Source organism: Motacilla alba, chromosome 27 (genome assembly GCF_015832195.1).
Source record: "Motacilla alba alba isolate MOTALB_02 chromosome 27, Motacilla_alba_V1.0_pri, whole genome shotgun sequence".
Classification (NCBI taxonomy): Eukaryota; Metazoa; Chordata; class Aves; order Passeriformes; family Motacillidae; genus Motacilla; species Motacilla alba.
Window position 1 is genome coordinate 1,459,619 of NC_052042.1, and position 18,396 is coordinate 1,478,014.

An 18,396-nucleotide genomic window follows, 5' to 3' on the forward strand; every position below is an offset into this window, starting at 1 on the left:
TAAACTAAAATCAGCTGAGTTTTGACAGGAAAAAGCATATTTATATAACAAATTGAATATTTAACCCCTGATCAGCTGATTCCTGGGCCTGAGCCAAAGGTTTGTCTCTCCCCATCAGTGGAAAAAAAATCAAATAAAAAATCTTGAATCTATTTTATTAAAAAAAGTAAAATAAAAAAAAAATCTTGAATCTATTTTAATCAAATGATTTGTGTCCCAGACCAGACTCATCCCTGAGCTGAGCATTTCTTTCCTAAACAATCAAAATCACCCCAAGTTGAATCTCCTCTGGCTTTGTTTACAGACAGGAGCAAAAATCTACCAAATGCTCCTGCTCCCTCACAGTGGGCTGAAAATGGGTATTTATGGGGTGTTTGTCTCCATCTCCCTGCCAAACCCCTCTGCACTCACACTAAATAACAAAATCACTGCTCATCTCCAGCACCTCTGAGAGAATGGCAGCAGTTCCAGCCTCACACTTCCCCGTGTTTGCAGAAGCTCTATTTGCCAGCACTGGTGCAAACACCAGGAAAAAACATCTGTGAGTTCTTCTCTTTGTACCAAACAGACCCAAAGTCCCCAGACTGCTGCAGTTCTGGGGAGGATTTACCTGACAGTGACTCTGCAGTGCAGGGTGTCTGGGGAACAACACCTCATGCCCAGGTTGGAGCAGCTCCAGTTCTATGGCTGAAGCTTTGAGTGCCAGGGAAGCAAAGTGCTCTTTTTTTTCCCCCTAAAAAAGGCTTTTCTGAATGCCCTGAGGTGCCTCCTCCAGCCCCAGCTCAGCTTTGGGTTTCCCTACACCCACCCCAAGGGATGAGCAGCCTCTGGTGACCCCACCGAGGTGTGACCCCACTGATTTGTGACCCCACCAAGGTGTGACCCCATCAAGGTGTGACCTCACTGATTTGTGACCCCATCAAGGTGTGACCTCACTTCTCCCCTCCCAGGCTCCTGCTCTGCTCAGGATTCAGCAGAAAAAGCTTTCATCCCAGTTGTTTCCCCATGTGCTGAGGGAACCACAGAGGTGTTTTGGGATGTGCTTCCCCAGGCAAGTCTGGCCTGGAATGGAAGCCTGGCAAACCCGGGCCTGTCTCAGCTGGTTTGAAATCTGAGGGCACACACAGATTTCCCCCATTTGTTTTTACATCTCTGTACACAGATGTATATATACATAGAATTTCCTACATTTTACATAAACATAAACATATTTTTCCTAATTTCCCCCAGTTCTTGCAGATATTTTGGGCACTGGCACAGGGTGCCCAGAGCAGCTGGGGCTGCCCCTGGATCTCTGGCAGTGCCCAAGGCCAGGTTGGATGGAGCTTGGAGCAGCCTGGGACAGTGGAAGGTGTCCCTGCCATGGCAGGGGTGGCCCTGGATGGGCTTTGAGGTCCCTTCCACCCAGCCACCCCAGGATTCTGGGATATGTGCCTGTCTATGTATACACATGGATTTCCCCAGTTTACCTACATAATTTCTGTATAAATTCCACCTGCCCAGCCACATTCCTGTGTTACAGTGACACACGTGCAGGTGACACTAAACCCAACAGCCAAACCTCTCCACTTCCCCAAGCAAAGAAATTGCTGCCACCTCCCTCATGCAGTGGAATGCAGGGATGGAGCAAAGGCCAGCACTTAGGGACAGGGGGATGTGATCTTCCTGAGGACCACCAGGAGCCCTGCGTGGGGCAGAACCTGGAGCCACAGCCCCTGGGGCAGTCTGAGATCCCCCTGGGTGAATTCCTGCTCCTTCAGTACCTGAGCCAGCGCTCCAGGGTAAGGCCCAGAACTAAGGAAAATGAATCCAGGGCACACTAATGATTAAAATTGGCTGACAGGTCCCAAAGAGCAGTGGAAAATATAAAATTATCCTCAGGCAAGTGATTTTCTGCTGGAGTTCGGCAGGGATTGCTTTTGACTGCTCTTTTAACTCCCCCTTCCCTCCAGGAATCCTGGAAGGAACCCAAGGGCAGTGGCTCAGACAATGTGGGGATTACAGAACAGAAAGCAGAGCAGGGCAGCAACTCCCTAATCCCAACACGTGGGCAGGCAGGTAGAACAGGGCAGGGAATGACCCCTGGGAACTGGATGGGCCTTGGGCACCTTCCCTGGGGACACCTGAGCACCCCCAGGGCTCAGATCACCTACATGGGGAGGACCCCACCCAGGTGGGGGCACAGGGAGGTGACCACAGCTGGGTCATCTCAGGTGAGGGGCACCCAGGAAGCCCTCAGTGCCCTGCACTGCTGACTCCAAACATCCTCTAGAGCCTGAGGGGCCACGAGGATGTAAAATGGAAAGGGCAAATACAATCCTTCCCTTCTACAGGCACCCCTCTCCTCCTGTGGCCACACGCAGAGCTCCCAGGAGCTGCTCCCTGCCCTGGCACACGGAGAACGAGGGCACTGAGCTCTGAGCCACTGCTCAGCTCCTCTGCTTCCCGCTGGGCACCAAGGGCAGGACCAGGACCCACATTTCACACACCTGCGAGGGACCACTGGATCCTCCCAGCTTTTTCAGGCACTCACTGGATCCCACCTCTGCTGGGCTCTGGCAGGAGATGCCCATCCCTGAGGTGGAGACAGCCAGGAAACTCCCAGCTTCCCATAATTTCCACTGGGAATTCAGCTGCACTGAAAAAAAACCCCAAATCCAGCTGACTCATAGAAGTGTGACTTGAACTCCTGTTAACTCCACTAAAAATGTTACAGCTCACAGCAGCCTCATGTTAGTTTTCCCCTGCACAAACACTTAGTTGTGAACCACAATCTCAAAGTAAGGCAATTCCTACCAGGAAGAACTTTTAAAAGACACAGCTTTGTGAAGCTTTCACGGGTGATGCAAAGAAATGTGAACTCAGGCAAAACATTCCCAAATGTGAAGCCTTTGTGCCCAAAAGCAGCTGCAGAATGCAGCATTGAGAGATGGCACCTCTGTAATTGTTCTAAAATGTCCAAAATTCCCAAACAGATGGGTCAGCACTGAAGTTCCCAGTTCAAAGAGTTTGGAATAAAAAATAAAAGCTGATAGAAAGCATCTGAATGAGAAGGTTTGGGTGTCCTCAGTTCAGGTGACACCAGCAGCCTCCTCCTCCCCTTTCCTACACCCAGATGGCCCTGAACTCACATGATGTTATTACACACACAGTTAAAGGATCATCACCCACCACCACTCACACAGCCAGAGCTGCCTGGGACACCTCAGCCCTGCCAAAACCTCCCAGCAGGGATTCAGGATGGGTGCTGAGATGGCTGGAAATGGCCTTTAATGTTCAGAGAGAGCCCCAGAACCCACGGGAGCTGCTCCCACGCCCCGGGTGGAGCAGAGCTCTTAAACCCCACCATGGGTGGGATCTTCCAAGCACCTGAACTTTTAGGCTGGGGATTTTCCTGCTGGCTCCAGCCTTAGCTCACAGCGAGCAGCTCCTCAGGCAGGGCAGAGAAACCCGACCCCCGGCAAGGCACACGCCCCGCAGCTAACCCCGGCTAATGAGGAATTCCCCCAGCACAGGCTCAGCTAATCCCATTCACTGACAGGAGTCTGGGACTCCAGGAAAATGGAAAGTGATGGAAAACATGAATACATTCCTGAATGTTTTGATTTACAGATATTGCTTTGAAGAGGGAAACCATGACATTTATATATTTGGGAAACTAAATGCAAGTTGTCCTGTGCATTGCCCTTCATCCCAGAACTTTCATTGGATGTTGGAGAAAAATGGGCTTCTACAGCAGCTCTCCCGTTTACCCAGCTGTGCTGAGATTTGTCATTTGAAGCACAAAAATAATGCTAATATTGTGTTAAGTGGAGCTGATCAGCACATAAATATATTTAACTGCCATTCTCCTACAGACAGGGATTAGATGAAACCAAATTCTTTTTAAAGATAGAAATGTCATTGTTAAAATCAGAGTAAGAAACTGGAAACCAGCAGTTCCCACCTTCAGGAGAACAGTGCAATGTTTCAGGCTGATGGCCACAACACCCTTTGTTAAAATGAAGCAGCTCTGCCTGAGGCTGAGTGGGGGACAGGTGACACAAGGGCTGCTCTTTGGGGGACCCATCCAGGCAAAAGCAAAAGCAGTTTTGGGTAACTGGACACTGAACACAGGAGCTGGAGTGTCACCAACAGTGTCACAGCCTGTCCCCACACCAGAGACCTGGCGAGACCCCGAGGAGCATCAGCCACCTGAAGGTGATGCTGGAGGGAAGAACTGCAGGGACTGCCAGGATTCCCAAACAAAGTGCATTGCTTTACAGAATCTCCTGAGCCTGCAAGAGCAGCTGCCTTTGACATGAAACGATATTCAGGTAAAAGCAAAACCACAGAATGTTTTCTGTTGCTTTGAAGCACCAAATTTCCCCAAACAAGTTACACCAATGCTGAGAATTCATTTCCAATGGACTCAGCCCCTACCCAAAGAAGCAGGGCCAGTCCTGAACTGCACACCATGGTGGTGAGAGGGGGCTGGACCAGCACAGTCTTCTTGAATTCATGGAAAAATACCCAGAGACCTAAAGTGACCAAAATTCCCTCTCATTTTCCTTCCACTCATAGGTCTGTGTGAAGATTTACCTGTAAAGGCTCTCAGTTCTGTGGAGCTTGTGAAGAGCAAAGCCAAGGCTGCACGTGCTGAGCAGCATCATTCCTCCTGGCAATCTCCTCTGGAGCAGCCAGGGAACAGCCCAAAGATCTGCTCACTGCACACCCTGTTTCTCCCTGGAGCTCCTTTCTGTGCCTGGTGCTGGTGTGGGCAGCCTGGAATTCACTCCTGGGACCCAGGTGACTCTTGCTGCCCCAGGAGCTCAATCCCAGATCCCCCATGCCTAATCACCAGCTTTGGCTCAGGGATTTACAAGACAGACAGACTCCAGGGAGCAGAGATGACTGCACAGCAATGATTTATTGCTCAAGCAGTGAATCACCTGCTGGTGATTTATGGTACTGGGGCAGGGGTCAATCTGAGCATAGAGAATGTCTATCTTAATTTTAAATATGAAGAGTTTGGCTGTAGGAAGCCCTCAGGAGCCATTGTGACACACCCCAAGTGCACCTTCAGTGATATTTGTCCCCCAAACACCTGTGGTTGTCACACACATACAGGGAAGGCAGAAGAAGCAACCAAGTGTTGTAGGTAAAAACTGTGTCCCAAAAATGCCAGGAAGAAAGGTCACTGTGGTATCCCAGGGCTGCAGTGAAGCACCACAGTGACCCCAGGGATGATCTCCACTTTGGAATGGCTGTCCAGCAGCCCCAGCCCCAGCCCCAGCACTGACCTCTTGAAGTGACTGGCCAGGACTCCCACGAGCTCCCCGATCCTGCTGTCGTGTGAGGGGTCATTGCTGAAGAGACAAACGATGAGATCCTTGTTGTCTTTGGTGTGGAACACCACGAGCTGGTCCTTCCCATTGGAGACACTCAGCCCCACCAGCTGAGGAGAGAAAGGGAGAACAGTGTTGGCTGTGCTGATATAAAAATGTTGATGCCCCATCCCTGGGAGTGCCCCAGGCCAGGCTGGACAGGGCTTGGAGCAGCCTGGGATAGTGGAAGGTGTCCCTGCCCATGGCAGGGGTGGCACTGGATGGGCTTTGAGGTGCTTCCAGCCCAAGCCATTCCATGATTCCATGATTCCATGATTCCCCGTGCCTTTCTCACTGCCAGGCTGGTTCTCTCCTCTCCAGGATGCTCCCAACCTCCACCAGGGAGCTGAGGGGTGGCAGTGGGTGGGTGTCCCCCCAGGAGCTGAGCAAGCAGAAACAACAGTGGCTCTGTGGAATTCAGCAGCCTGAGAGGTGTGAGGGAGAGTCCCCACCCAGCCTGGGTGGCTCCCAGCAGCTCCTGTGTCACTGCTGTGCCCCTCTGTCACTGCTGTGCCCCTCTCTGTCCCCAGGAGCTCCTGTGTCTCTGCTGTGCCCCTCTGTCACTACTGTGCCCCTGTGTCACTGCTGTGCCCCTCTTGTTCCCCAGCAGCTCCTGTGTCACTGCTGTGCCCCTCTGTCTCTGCTGTGCCCCTGTGTCACTGCTGTGCCCCTCTGTCACTGCTGTGCCCCTCTCGTTCCCCAGCAGCTCCTGTGTCACTGCTGTGCCCCTCTGTCTCTGCTGTGCCCCTGTGTCACTGCTGTGCCCCTCTGTCACTGCTGTGCCCCTCTCGTTCCCCAGCAGCTCCTGTGTCACTGCTGTGCCCCTGTGTCACTGCTGTGCCCCTCTCTGTCCCCAGGGCCACGGGGCACCCTCCAAGGCTGGCCCCAGCTGCTCTCCCAGCAGCCCCAGGTAAAAGCTCTCCCCAAAGCTCCCCTGGATGACACCACTGAATCTCACACTCATCAGGAGTCTGCCCAACAGCCTCTCCAAACCCACACACTCTGGGAAACCAAAGGAGTCTGATGGCCTCAGGCTGTGCCAGGGGAGGGTCAGCTGGGATATTGGGAGAATTGCTTCACCCCAGGGCAGGGGTGGAGTCTCCATCCCTGGAAGTGTCCAATAAATGTGTGGATGTGGCACCTGACGATGTGGTTTTGGTGCTGCTGCTGCTGGACTTGATGATTTTAAAGGTCTTTTTCAACCTGAAGAACTCTGTGCCACTGTGATTTGCAGGTAACAAGAATTTAGGAAGAATTTGATTGGCAAACCCTGCAAAGCCACAATGATTCTCATGTTTAGGCATGGATTAAGGTCTGCCTCTTCTGACAAAATAAAATGGTGCAAGGGTTTGGTTTGGGTATTTCATTCTCTGGCATTTTCTTTTTCTTTGTTAAGTAACTGCAATTGGCTCATCAAAAGCTTTGTCACCATCTCACAAAGGAAAAAAAGGGAATTTTTTAGGAGGGGCAATCTGGGAGTACAGGTTACTCAGATGAATATTAGAAAAGCAAGAAAAGGATCTGTGCTGGGGAAACAAAGTGTAAAGAGGGCAAAAAAGCCTCAAAATGCAAGTACAGCAAAGCAGAGAAAGGAGAAAGGAAAATAGACTAAAATAAACAGAATATAGTAAATGGGATAAAATACATAGAATATAACACATGGGACAAAATAAAGAGAATAAAATAAAGTAAATAGAATATAATGAATGAAATAAAGCAAAACAAGAAAGCTGAAATGATGAGTACAGAAAGAACACAGAGGATTTTTCCTGTCCATTAAAGGGCTCCTTTGAGCCATCCAGGAATTTGCAGAGGGAAACCTCATTCCTCTACAAGTAAGAGGCACCCATAAAGCATTTTGGTGAAATCACAGTCTCATTATTCCCTTGTTTAGGGGAAAAGGCTCCTGTGTCCCCCAGTCCAGCTGGAGATTCCCAACTCCTGCCAGCCCAGGGATCCCAGGGGCTCAGGCTGCTCCCTGGGTTTGCTCACAACGTGTTATTTCCAAGGAAGCTGCTCCAGCAGTTCTGGATGCCTCAGCCATCCCAGGAAAGCCCAGCTCAGCCCCAGCAGGGTGGTCTGTGCCCTATTTTTGGATCAGACTCCACACAAGGTCCAGTCCCTGGGGTTTTGTTGGTTTGCTACCACAGGAATGAAGGAGAGCAGCTGCTGACCCTGGAACCCCAGGCAGGGCCCTCCTGTTACCAGTTGTACCAGCACAGGTGGAGTTTATTCCCTGTTCAGGCTATTTCGGGGTTATGAAATGCTTTCCCAACAAGCTCCACCTCATGCACAGGCATTGACAGCTGCCTGGCTTTAGAGTGTCCCTTAAAATTAATTTGCATGCTTAAATACCCTCCTGTGAGCACAATAGCACCACAGGGACTGCTGCCATCAAGGTTTTAAATGTGCAGCAAGTGTGAAAGATGAACAAGTCACAGTGTCGGATTTGAAAAGGCAATTTAAACATTAATTATTCAACAGAACCCTGTTAGGAGGCCAAGAGCCCTTCAAAATCTTCCCATTTCACCCCTCCCTACAAGACTGTGAGTGAATAAATGCCACACAAAAGAAATCATCTCAGAGAAGGTGCTTATCTCAGTATTTACCAACACTAATATTGGCCCTGCTTGAAGAGCAGGAGAAAATCCTCAGCTTCTGCAGAACATCCTTCATTATGTTCACCACTGCAGGGGAGATGTGGCTGCAAGAGCCTTTCTGCTGCTTGGGTGCCTTTTCATTCCTCTCAGCCAGTACCTGTTCTGGTTTTAATTCAGGTAAAAACAACAAGGGCACTGTGTACTGGTACCCTGAGGCAATGCCAGAATGCTGGCAGAGGAGAAATCCACACGGAGAATCCCCCAGAGCAGCATCTCCACATGGAGAAAGCAGCAGGGCTGACAGGGAAGCTGCTGTTTCTCAGGTTGTGTAGAGAATGGCACATTCCTCACCCAGATCATGGGATGGTTTGGGTGGAAGGGACCTTAAGGATCACCCAGTGCCAGCCCTGTGCCATGGCAGGGACACCTTCCACTGTCCCAGGCTGCTCCAAGCCCTGTCCAGCCTGGCCTGGGGCACTGCCAGGGATCCAGGGGCAGCCCCAGCTGCTCTGGGCACCCTGTGCCAGGGCCTGCCCACCCTCACTGTAAAAAATTCCTTCCTTCCATCCAAGGCAAATCAAACCTGCTTCAGTTGCCAGCCCTTTCCCTGTCCCAGTGCAGAGCCTGGCACTGTGCAGGGACAGGAGGGACTCCACCCATGGCCTGGCAAACCTGGCCCTGGGAGATGGGGAGCGATTTCCTCAGCTGAAAACAAGTTTGTGTGTGTAGCAGCCATCAGCTGACTGTCTCCAGTGAGATCTCCATGGAAACACCACCCCTGAGGATGCTGCTGTGCTGGCAGGGCACTTCTGAGAGGCTGACAGGGAGCAGCAGAGGGAGCAGGCAGAGGGGGCATAGGAAAGAGCATCCCCCTTCCCAGAGAACTCTCATCAAAGGTGGGACAGGGCTGCTCCATGGAAACACATCACCACTGGTGCCATTATTGCTCCTCAAAAAACCTTCAGAGCGTTTCAAACCATTGCTCTTGTCCCAAAAATGAAGGAATTTCTGTATCACTGGTCAGTTCCTTCCACTGCATCCCTCACATGGTGGAAGGGCTTCCATGACAGGAGGCACATAAAAATGAGGAGAGCGTTCAAGGCAACTCAGGGGTGGAAAAACAACATTAGGTAACAAATATAAACCATAGGCAATAAATTAGGCAACAAATTAGGTAACAAAGAAACAAATAAACTAGGTAACAAATATAGACCCTAACTACAGCAAGGAACAAACAACTGCTCAACAGGATTGACTGTTTGTCAGGGTTAAATCTGAGAAATAGAAAATTAAAATCAGGGTTAAATCTGAGAAATTTCTCTTTTGGCAAGAGAAATACAAATGGAGTGGCTTTGAATGGGAAGGGAGTAGGTAGAGATTGGATATTAGGAAAAATTGTTTCCTGTGAGGGTGGGCAGGCCCTGGCACAGGGTGCCCAGAGCAGCTGTGGCTGCCCCTGGATCCCTGGCAGTGCCCAAGGCCAGGCTGGGCAGGGCTTGGAGCAGCCTGGGACAGTGGAAGTGTCCCTGCCATGGCACGGGTGGCACTGGGTGGGCTTTAAGATCCCTTCCAATCCAAATTCAATTCCATTATTCTGTGAAATTTTGTGTCCTGTGTATAAATCAAAGATACCCCAAATTCTCTCCCCTCCTGCAGCTCAGGGGCTCTGGACCCACCAGCAGGATCAGTGCTCACCCCAGTGCCAGGGCAGCCCAGGCAGGGCTGGGGCTCTTCCCCAGGACACAGGGCAGGAGGAGCAGGTACAGGGAGAGGCTGTGGCAAACACAGCTGCAATTTTACACCACAGAATCTACCAAGCTTGGTTTAATCAAATTTCCATCCTGGAATGTTACCTCGACAACCTGTATGGGTCAGCAGAGGACCTCCTGGATCCATCCCTCCTGTGCCAAGCACTCCAGGATCCCTGGAATCTCAAGGACTCCTGCTCAGGTTAAAGAAACTGCCTGGCCAAGATTCCCTGTGGTAGGTTACTGAAGGGAATAACTGCACATCGACCAATAAAACTGATTTATAGCTGCAGAAATGTGAGAATGCACAGACCATTAACTGCTCTTGTCCTGAGGAACTGCAAATCAGCCACATGAGCAACACAGAGCCAAAAATACAACCAGCACTGAGCCAAAATACAGCAAAAAATACAACATAGAGCCAAAAAAACAACCAGCACTGAGCCAAAATACAGCCAAAAATACAACATAGAGCCAAAAAAACAACCAGCACTGAGCCAAAATACAGCCAAAAATACAACATAAAGCCAAAATACAGCCAAAAATACAACATAGAGCCAAAATACAGCCAAAAATGCAACACAGAGCCAAAAAACCAACCAGCACTGAACCAAAATACAGCCAAAAATACAACATAGAGCCAAAAAATACAACTAGGACTGAGCCAAAATACAGCCAAAAATACAACAGAGCCAAAAACCAACCAGCACTGAGCCAAAATACAGCCAAAATAGCCAACACAGGAACACCACGGAGCCTGCCCTAGGGCTCTCTGTAGGAATGGATATTCTTTTTTAGACCCACCTTTTATTGGTGAAAAAGCAATAATTACTGACATTTCTTAGTAACAGATATTCTATGAGTAATCTGAAATTGTACCTGACTTGCTTAGCTCTAATGTTTAAGGCATTGAGGATTTGGGAGGAAATGTTCAGGTGACCAACAAATGATCTGGTTTTGTGCTGCTGTAAATGTACCATCTGCACCTTTACACCCATCAGGCACACAGGTAAAGCAGACATTGTTCTAAACCTGTGATAAACACAGATTTATCTCTCATTAGTCCTGCACTCAGTGAATTTCAGCGACCTGGACACTCTGGTTAAGGTAAGGGTGGAGAAACCAGCAGTGAGAAACCCTGATGGACAAAATCCTGCCTTGTCCACATCACCAAAAAACACCTGGAAAATCAGGTGTGGAAAACCCCCCTGCTAAAAGGCTGTGATTGTGGGGGTGTCTGAGTTCTGCTGGGAGTGCTTGCTCCCTGGTTTTCACCAGGCTGGGGGAGTCTGCACCCTGGTTTTCACCAGGCTGGAGGTGTTTTCACCAGGCTGGAGGTGTCTGCTCCCTGGTTTTCAGCAGGCTGGAGGTGTTTTCACCAGGCTGGAGGTGTTTTCACCAGGCTGGAGGTGTCTGCTCCCTGGTTTTCAGCAGGCTGGAGGTGTTTTCACCAGGCTGGAGGTGTCTGCTCCCCGGTTTTCACCAGGCTGGAGGTGTCTGCTCCCCCGTTTACACAGGCACACAGCCCCTGGCACACAGCAGGATGTGCTGCCAGCCCCTCTGAGCACAGAGACACAGTGCTGGGACAGAACAGCAGCCAGGAAAACAGCTGCTCAGGGCAGCTTCCTTTCAAAACAAGAGGCACTGCCATGGAGACGCTGCCTGCTGCAGCCAGGATTCCTACTGGGAGTAGCTACTCCATGGATACTCAGTGCTGGGTGCCCAGCTGAGGCTGATGCCCAGCAAGGAGGGCAGGAGGAGACTCTAAACCCAACGTTACAGATGCAGCCAGAGCTAATCATCCCCTCCACATCTGCTGATGAGATTTCACCCTCACCCTAATCCCATCCCTGCCCTCCCAGCAGTACAGAAATGCCAGATTTGTCATTTCTCCAAATGCAAACATGCCAGAAAATCCATGCAGGGCATTTCCCAGCAGCCAGGCAGGCTCTGGAGGTTGGAGATAACCAGAGCACTGTCACCTCAGGCTGAGGGAGACACAGCTGAATCCCTGCTCCAGGATGCTGGGGAGCAAAGCTGAGGTGCTGCCCACCCCTTCCATCCCTGATAATCCACTGCCTGGCAGCTCCATCCTGCTACCCCCAAGGCCAGAGCTCACCGTAATTCCCAGTTTAGCTTTGGTAAGATTTACATTAAACATGAAAAAATATAAAAAATTAAAAATAAATAAATTCAAGCATGACCTGAAGGATCAGACAAGCCCTCAGAGACACAGGAATAGTGCCATAAGCTGCTGTGAGATGCCAACCCCTGCCAGGGCCAGGATCCTGCACACACCAAAGCCAACTGAAACAGGGAGGGAACAGAGAACGGCAAGAGGCAGTTTGGGGTTTAGCTTTTATTTTGTGCACCAAAATGAAAAGCTAACATGATCACAGAATCATAGAACCATGGAATATCCTGAGTCGGAAAGGACCCACCAGGGTCACCCAGTCCAACTGCTGGTCCTGCCCAGGACACCCCAACAATCCCAGCCTGATGCTTTGGTGTTGCAATAACTGCATTACAACTGTTACAAAAACATTCAATACATTAGAAACTGCAACCCAAGGACTTTTTCCATTTTATGGATATGAAAATGGAGCTACAGAGTAAAGACACTGCCCTGAAAGAGCCCCAGATGAGGATCCCCAGTGCTGTACTCACGTTGTAGAGGGGGATGGTCTTCATCACCTTGTACTGCTTCATGGGGTCCATCTTGTACAGGTGTCTGTCAGTGATGAAAATGGCCCTGTCCTCCACCTTGTTAAAACGATTCACCTGCACAGAAACACCTTGTGAGTGCCACTGATCACTGCAGGAACACAGGAAATGAAACTGTGCAGTGCCAAACTCACAAAAATGCCCCAAACTTACACAATAGTACCCCAAACTCATACATAAAAAATAACCCCCCCCCCCAAAAATACCCCAAAGTCACACAACAAACACCCTAAACTCACAAAGTGCCAAAAGTCACCCAAAAATACTCCAAACTCACACAAAAATACCCCAAACCCACAAAGCTCCTAAACAGGTTTTCTCCTTGGACCTTGGACTACTGAAAAGGGAACATGGTCCCTGAAATCCCATTATACAAACAGAGCCAGAGGGGCAACATTCCCAGAGCAGAGCTGTGGCACCCTGGAAATTCCAGTACTCCCTCAAACCAAGGCCAGATGCTTCCCCCAGTCACGTTCAAGCCCTGTCCAAGGGGATCCTAGGCTGTTGTCCTCACATTATCCAGGAGCCATGGGCACCCCAAAGGTCCCATGGAAACCCCTGCCCTGCAGAGAGCCAGGCTGCACCAGGGGCTGGCACAGTCCAGGCCTGAGACTTTGGGACATCCTTGGTCTGGGTGCTGTCCCTCCATCCCTTGTCCCCAGTCCCTCTGCAGCTCTCCTGCAGCCCCTTAGGGCCTGGAGGGGGCTCTGAGGGCTCCCTGCTGCTGGATGTCCCTCAGCACTCAACACTCACCAGACAGGATGCAAAGGTTTGTTGGAAGTGCCTAAGAAAGTAGGACACAAAGTAGAAATTGTTTCTCACTGAGGCAAAACCAGAGTCATGGGTGTATCACAGTCACTGAGATATTTATTAATCAACTGAGAAGGGGAGACAAGGGTAAGACGTGACGAGGAGGATGAACATAAATAGGATTTTCCAGGGTGAAATCAGGAGACAACGGGAGAACTTAAATATCCTCAGTCAGGAGGCAGCAGAGAGACAAAGTTCAGAGCAGATAAAGGCAAAAAATGCAAATTGGGGAGCTCTGTGACAGCTTTACATTAACGGCACTGACTCAGAAAAAGCAACCGAGGATGATTTCAGACAGCTCTGGAGAGATCTTGGCACAAAGACATGAGGCAGCTCAGAAAAAGCAGAATGTTGGCACAGGCAAGGAATAACACGGGAGTAATGTCCTGGGAGCCACGGGCTCACCTGGAACAGCCTGTGAAGGACCAGGGTGCTGAGCATGAAGGAGAATCTGGTGGTTCAGAGAAGGTGAAGAACATGATTGAGGGCCTGGAAAGTCTCACAGGAAGAGATGCTGAGTAACCAGGATTATTTTAGGAAGCAGATGAATGGGAGAAAAAAGCCTAAAGGCTATGAAACACTGAATGGCCCTGAGAAAGTAGGTTAGGAGTGCCTGGTGCCACATGTTGGGTGCTGCAGCAGAGCAGCACCGGTTCCTCAGCCAGGATCTGGGGAAGCTCTGGGTTCCCCACGCTCCAGGTCCTGGGAGCTGAACCAAAATCCAGTCTCTGGGGCTGGATCTGACCCTCAGAGCTCAGATCAATGCTGGGGGCATTGATTCACTGTGGTTTGTTTGCAGAGGCTGACACAGCGAACACACCCTGGGCACTGCCGTGACCCTGCCTGGCTGCTGTCCCACCCCCAGCCCCTGGTGACAAAGGGAGCAGATTGCTGGGGCTGTGACAGCAGAGCCACCCCAGGGCAGGAGGTCCTGTGGCTGCTGCCTGGGAAGCAGAGATGGGAAGCACACTCAGCTTTCATAGAGTCAGAAAGGCTGGAAAAGCTCTCTGAGATCATGAAGGCCAATTATTCCTCCAGCACTGCCGAGGCTGCCACTGACCCCTGTCCCCAGGTGCCACATACCTCAGGGATGGGGACTTCATCATTGCCCTGGGCAGCTGTGCCAATGCCTGACCACCTTCTCCATGAAGAAATTTTCCCAATATCCAACTTAACCTCCCCTGGCCCAGCCTGAGGCCGTTCCCTCTCCTCCTGTCCCTGTTCCCTGGGAGCAGAGCCCGACCCCCCCCGGCTGTCCCCTCCTGGCAGGAGCTGTGCAGAGCCACAAGGGCCCCCCTGAGCCTCCTTTTCTCCAGGCTGAGCCCCTTCCCAGCTCCCTCAGCCCCTCCTGGGGCTCCAGCCTGTTCCCAGCTCCATTCCCTGCCCTGGACACCCCCAGCCCCTCGGTGTCCTTCTTATCACGAGGTGCCCAGAAGTGACCCCAGGACTGGACGTGCCCCAGCAGTGCCAGCTCAGGGGACAGTCACTGCCCTGCTCCTGCTGCCACACTAATGCTGACCCAAGCCAGGCGTCCTTGGCCTCTGGCACACCTGGACTCACCTTCAGCCCCTGCTGACCAGCCCCCCAAAGGTGGATTCCAAGCCAGTGGAATATCGTGGCAGTTCTACAGGCATGTTTTGAATCCCACTATTTTCTCACGGTTCCCTGCTGGTTTTAGTAGTAAAATTCAGCTAAAGAAATGTAGCAAAGGAGAGGCCCAGCAGCTCATCTCACCTGGGGAGCAAATTCTCATGTCCTTCCAGCTTTTTCCAAGCAAAAGAGGCTCCAGGTGCCTCGTGCACCTCCAGTGCATTTGTGTAAAGAATACCTGCTGTGGGTAACAGTAAAAACTGTCCCACTGGGGAGCAGGCACAGGAGGGACTCACACACCAGTGCAAATACCACTGCTGAGCTTGTGGGAGTAAGGACAGGCCTTCTGTTCTCAGCTACAGCTCATTCCTTCCTGGGGAACAGCCCTTCCCAGCATTGTGTTCTCTGCACCTTCTGGGCATTCTGTATTTATATCTTGTTGATCCAAATGTGAATCAGTCCTAATTTAGCTTCCTGACAAGCTCATGGGGGAAATGAAGATTTGGCCAAGAGCTGAAAAATCTTCAAGGCAGTTTTTCAGGTTTCTGTCAGTGGCCTCTAGACACTGCAGGGCAGCAGCCTTTGAAAGAGATGACCTTGTCAATGGAGCTTGGTGCCACAAGTGATGAGGGAAAAGTGGGAAGAAAAGCCTTATTCTAAAGAAAATAAAGAGAGAGAGTTGTTTCCTAGGTGATCCAACAAAATCTGGAGGTTTGCATGAAATATGCATTTGGTTTCTCCTAAGGCAAAAATCTTGAAAATTTCCTTTCAAAAAGTGAAGAGCAGCACAAAGCTCAGAAAAGATGATTTTTCCATAGGCAGGAATGACCTGCTTCTACCTGTACCTACTGCAGGGAAGCAACCACAGAGCTGATTCCCCTCCCCTCAGCAAGGCTTCAAAGCCTTTCACAGCCCTCCTGTAAAAACTGCTCCAAGCAGAACCCCCCATTATTATTCAGCTCAAGCTGCTGAAATTGGGCCCCCACCCAGGCAAAGAAAACTTTACCAGCAGCTCAAAACTTGGAGAGCAGTTCCTGGAATAAATTTACTACTTAGACTTAGAAACACAAAATTACTGAGGTTGGAAAAGCCCTCCCAGCCCATCAAGTCCAACCTGTGTCAAATCCACCCCTTGTCACCAGCCCAGAGCACTGAGTGCCACGTCCAGGTGCTCCTTGGGCACCTGCAGGGATCAACACCTCCCTGGGCAGCCCCTTCTAATGCCTGACCACCCTTTCCAGGAAAAAGTTCTTCCTGATCTAGAATCTTCTAGATCCTTCCTGAAGGATTCAGGATCAATGTCAGTCATCAGCTAAAAACATTCTGCCTCAAGCAATTTAATGAGCCAATATCTGCCAGGTCACAGGGTGTGCTCGACTCATAAATGTGTTCCAATGGGTGAGCTCTGGGCTCAACCTGTGTCTGCTCAAGTTGCCCAGGATTTTTGCTTTTACTGGGTTTTCTGTGCAAGGAAAGAAGAGCATTAGACTGAACATTGCCAAGAGCTGACACCTGACATTGCTGTTGACAGTTAACAACTATTTCACGTGTGGTTTGGTGACTCAGTACCTGAGGGAAGCCACAGAGGAAGGCTGATGCTGCTTCAGAAATAAGACATTCAGCCCAGCTCAGCAAAGTGCCCTTTAACACCTTCCCACCAACACCTTCTTGCCTCAGGGAAGAGCAGGAGCAGCAGAGTTTTTCTTCAAGAATCCTCAAATAAGCTGAATCATGAAAACACAGCACAGATGAACTCGAGCAGCCTTTTTTTGTCAATTGCTGCTTTGTTCAGGAGAATTATTTAAGGGAAGCAATGAAATCACCTGATAATTACAGTTTCATTTCTATAATTCACTCTGCAGGCCCCTGTTAAAGCTCCATGTGAGCCACTCTTCAGCAGAGAACAAACACAAGCTGCAAACCCACAGGAACCAGGTTAAACATGAGAGATGTGACAAATCTGCCCTGAGCACTGGGCCAGGCTGCACATGCCAGAAACAAGTGCCAATAAGGTTTGGTAATGTGGGAAATGGATTTATAGGGAATATTTGTTATATATATATATATATATATATGTATTTGTTTATATATATTCATATATATTCGTTTATATATAGAATATATAATATAAAATACATATTATAATATAAAATATAAAAATATATATTATATATATACATATATGAAGGCATATATATACCTTCATAGAACTAAAAATAAAATAAAATTTTTTAAAACACCTCTCAGTTACCCCGTCTCTAAACAAAAAAACCCATAATCCAACAGGTTTGACATGGGGAAGTCAAGGCTAAAGAGAAGAAACCTGATGATTTATTAAAGAATTTATTTGTTAAAAATTCAAAGGGAAGAATGCAGCAATGAGGAGAGATTCCCCCTGCCCCAGCAGCGAGGGTCACCTGGGGACTGCCCTTACTCTGAGGTAAGAGGCAGGATGCCAAAACTTGTATTTCTGACAAGAGAAACACCTTCATTTTAAACAGCTCAGGGTGGAAATTGCTTCCTGTGAAGGGCAAAGGCTGTTCCCAGCCTGTGCTCCTGCAGTCAGAGCATGGAGTCACTCCTGTCCAACAGCTCTCACTGCTGCTCAGTCTGCAGACCCAGAAACATGACCTGAGGAAGTGCCTTGCTTGGAAAGGGAAATACTAAATTCTCAAATGTCAAATCCTTGTCCTGCTAACCTCCCCATTTCAGCACTGTTTGCGTTCCCTGCTCTGCTCCCTCGGGCATTTCCTGGCTGTACAAGCAGGAGGCAAACGGTTCCCTGAGGGAGGAGCCACATCCCAGCGTGGCTTTGGATGGGATGGTTTGCATTTGTGACACGGAGATGCTCTGCAATCACCAGGCTTGCACACCCATGAGGATGGCACAGCGCTGCAGTCTTGTCCTCAGCAGGGCTGGGATCATGGAATCACGGAGTGGTTTGTGCTTAGAGACCACCCAGGGCCACCCCTGCCGTGGCAGGGACACTTTCCACTGTCCCAGGGTGCTCCAAGCCCTGTCCAGCCTGGCCTTGGGCATTACCAGGGATGGGAAGGGCTGATGGCTCCAAAGCCATGCCAGGAATCCCTAACGTAGCAGGCCAGCAGGGGATCAAGTCTGTGGCATTCACATTCTCTGAACAGAGACATAATTCTCTCTCTCAGGGTTTTCTCCTGGAGAAGCACAGAGAGAAGAAGAGAAAACAATTCTTATCTCTATTTGCTGCTCCTGTTGTTTTGCACATGAGGAATGTGTTAGGAAGATTGTTCACCTAAAGTGATTTGTCAGTTGGATTCTGCTGAGGATTGTTTTGTTTCCTTGGCCAGTTGGGGAAAAAGCTGTGTCCTGACTGTTGGGAGACAGTCACAAGTTTTCTTCAGTGTTCTTTAGCAGTATAGTAATTTCTTAGTACTCTTTGTAGTATAGCATCAGTGTAGTATAATGTAATATAATATAGTTTAATAAAGCAATTGTTCAGCCTTCTGAAACAATGGAGTCAGATGCCAATCACTCCCAGACATTGGGGCCACCCTGATTTTACAAGTCCTACCTCTCTGT

At 49.7% G+C, this 18,396-nt stretch overlaps 1 protein-coding gene across 1 annotated transcript in view; it reads right to left on the minus strand.

Moving 5' to 3' along the window:
* MYO1D (myosin ID) overlaps nt 1–18,396 on the minus strand; it is a 157,790-nt gene that overhangs the window by 51,440 nt on the left and 87,954 nt on the right. The window contains exons 20-21 of the mRNA XM_038162881.1: nt 12,382–12,495; nt 5,283–5,437 (exon numbers count right to left, since the gene is read on the minus strand). Coding sequence (XP_038018809.1) covers nt 5,283–5,437; nt 12,382–12,495 — 269 coding nt within the window. The remainder of the gene's footprint in view (nt 1–5,282; nt 5,438–12,381; nt 12,496–18,396) is intronic.